This window comes from Elephantulus edwardii, unplaced genomic scaffold (genome assembly GCF_000299155.1).
Source record: "Elephantulus edwardii isolate Elephantulus edwardi_28Jun2011 unplaced genomic scaffold, EleEdw1.0 scaffold00292, whole genome shotgun sequence".
Classification (NCBI taxonomy): Eukaryota; Metazoa; Chordata; class Mammalia; order Macroscelidea; family Macroscelididae; genus Elephantulus; species Elephantulus edwardii.
Genome location: NW_006400042.1, coordinates 103,743 through 104,319, shown reverse-complemented (window position 1 = coordinate 104,319; position 577 = coordinate 103,743). Strand labels below are relative to the sequence as shown.

At 66.6% G+C, this 577-nt stretch overlaps 1 protein-coding gene across 1 annotated transcript in view; it reads right to left on the bottom strand.

Moving 5' to 3' along the window:
* LOC102876034 (zinc finger protein 726-like) overlaps nt 1-279 on the bottom strand; it is an 18,071-nt gene extending 17,792 nt beyond the window's left edge. Inside the window, exon 1 of the mRNA XM_006900730.1 lies at nt 89-279. Within this exon, the coding sequence (XP_006900792.1) occupies nt 89-279 (191 nt within the window). The remainder of the gene's footprint in view (nt 1-88) is intronic.
* Nucleotides 280-577: the final 298 nt, after the last annotated feature.

Below are 577 nucleotides of genomic sequence, written 5' to 3'. Positions count from 1 at the left end.
CACACTCACCTCCCGACCCCCGGGCACTGACCACCACCCTGGTCCTTCGTGCACAATCACCTCCTGACCCCCGGGGACTGACCCCCACCCTGGTCCTCCGACCACACTCACCTCCCGACCCCCGGGGACTGACCACCACCCTGGTCCTTCGTGCACAATCATCTCCTGACCCCCGGGGACTGACCACCACCCTGGTCCTCCGCGCACACTCACCTCCCGACACACGGGCACTGACCACCACCCTGTTCCTCCGCGCACACTCACCTGCTGACCCGCCATGGACGCGCGCAAGGCCGCTCGGGACACTGGGCAGCACAGGCCGCTGGGGCGGGAAAGGCGGGAAGGAGGGCTGGGGGCTCCTGGGCGGAGGAAAAACCCGGGGCTCTGGGACACGCCGCTCACGATCAGGCCGCGGGAGCGGCCGCGGCGGACTCGGAAGCTGTTTTCACGTCCTCGACTTTCACGATCAATGTCGAGAGAAAAAGAAAATAGCCGCCAGAAAGACAGGAACACGCGACCAGAAGGCCGAGCGGACTGAGTCCCCGACCACTTCCGGTGGGTGCTCTATCCGGTGTCG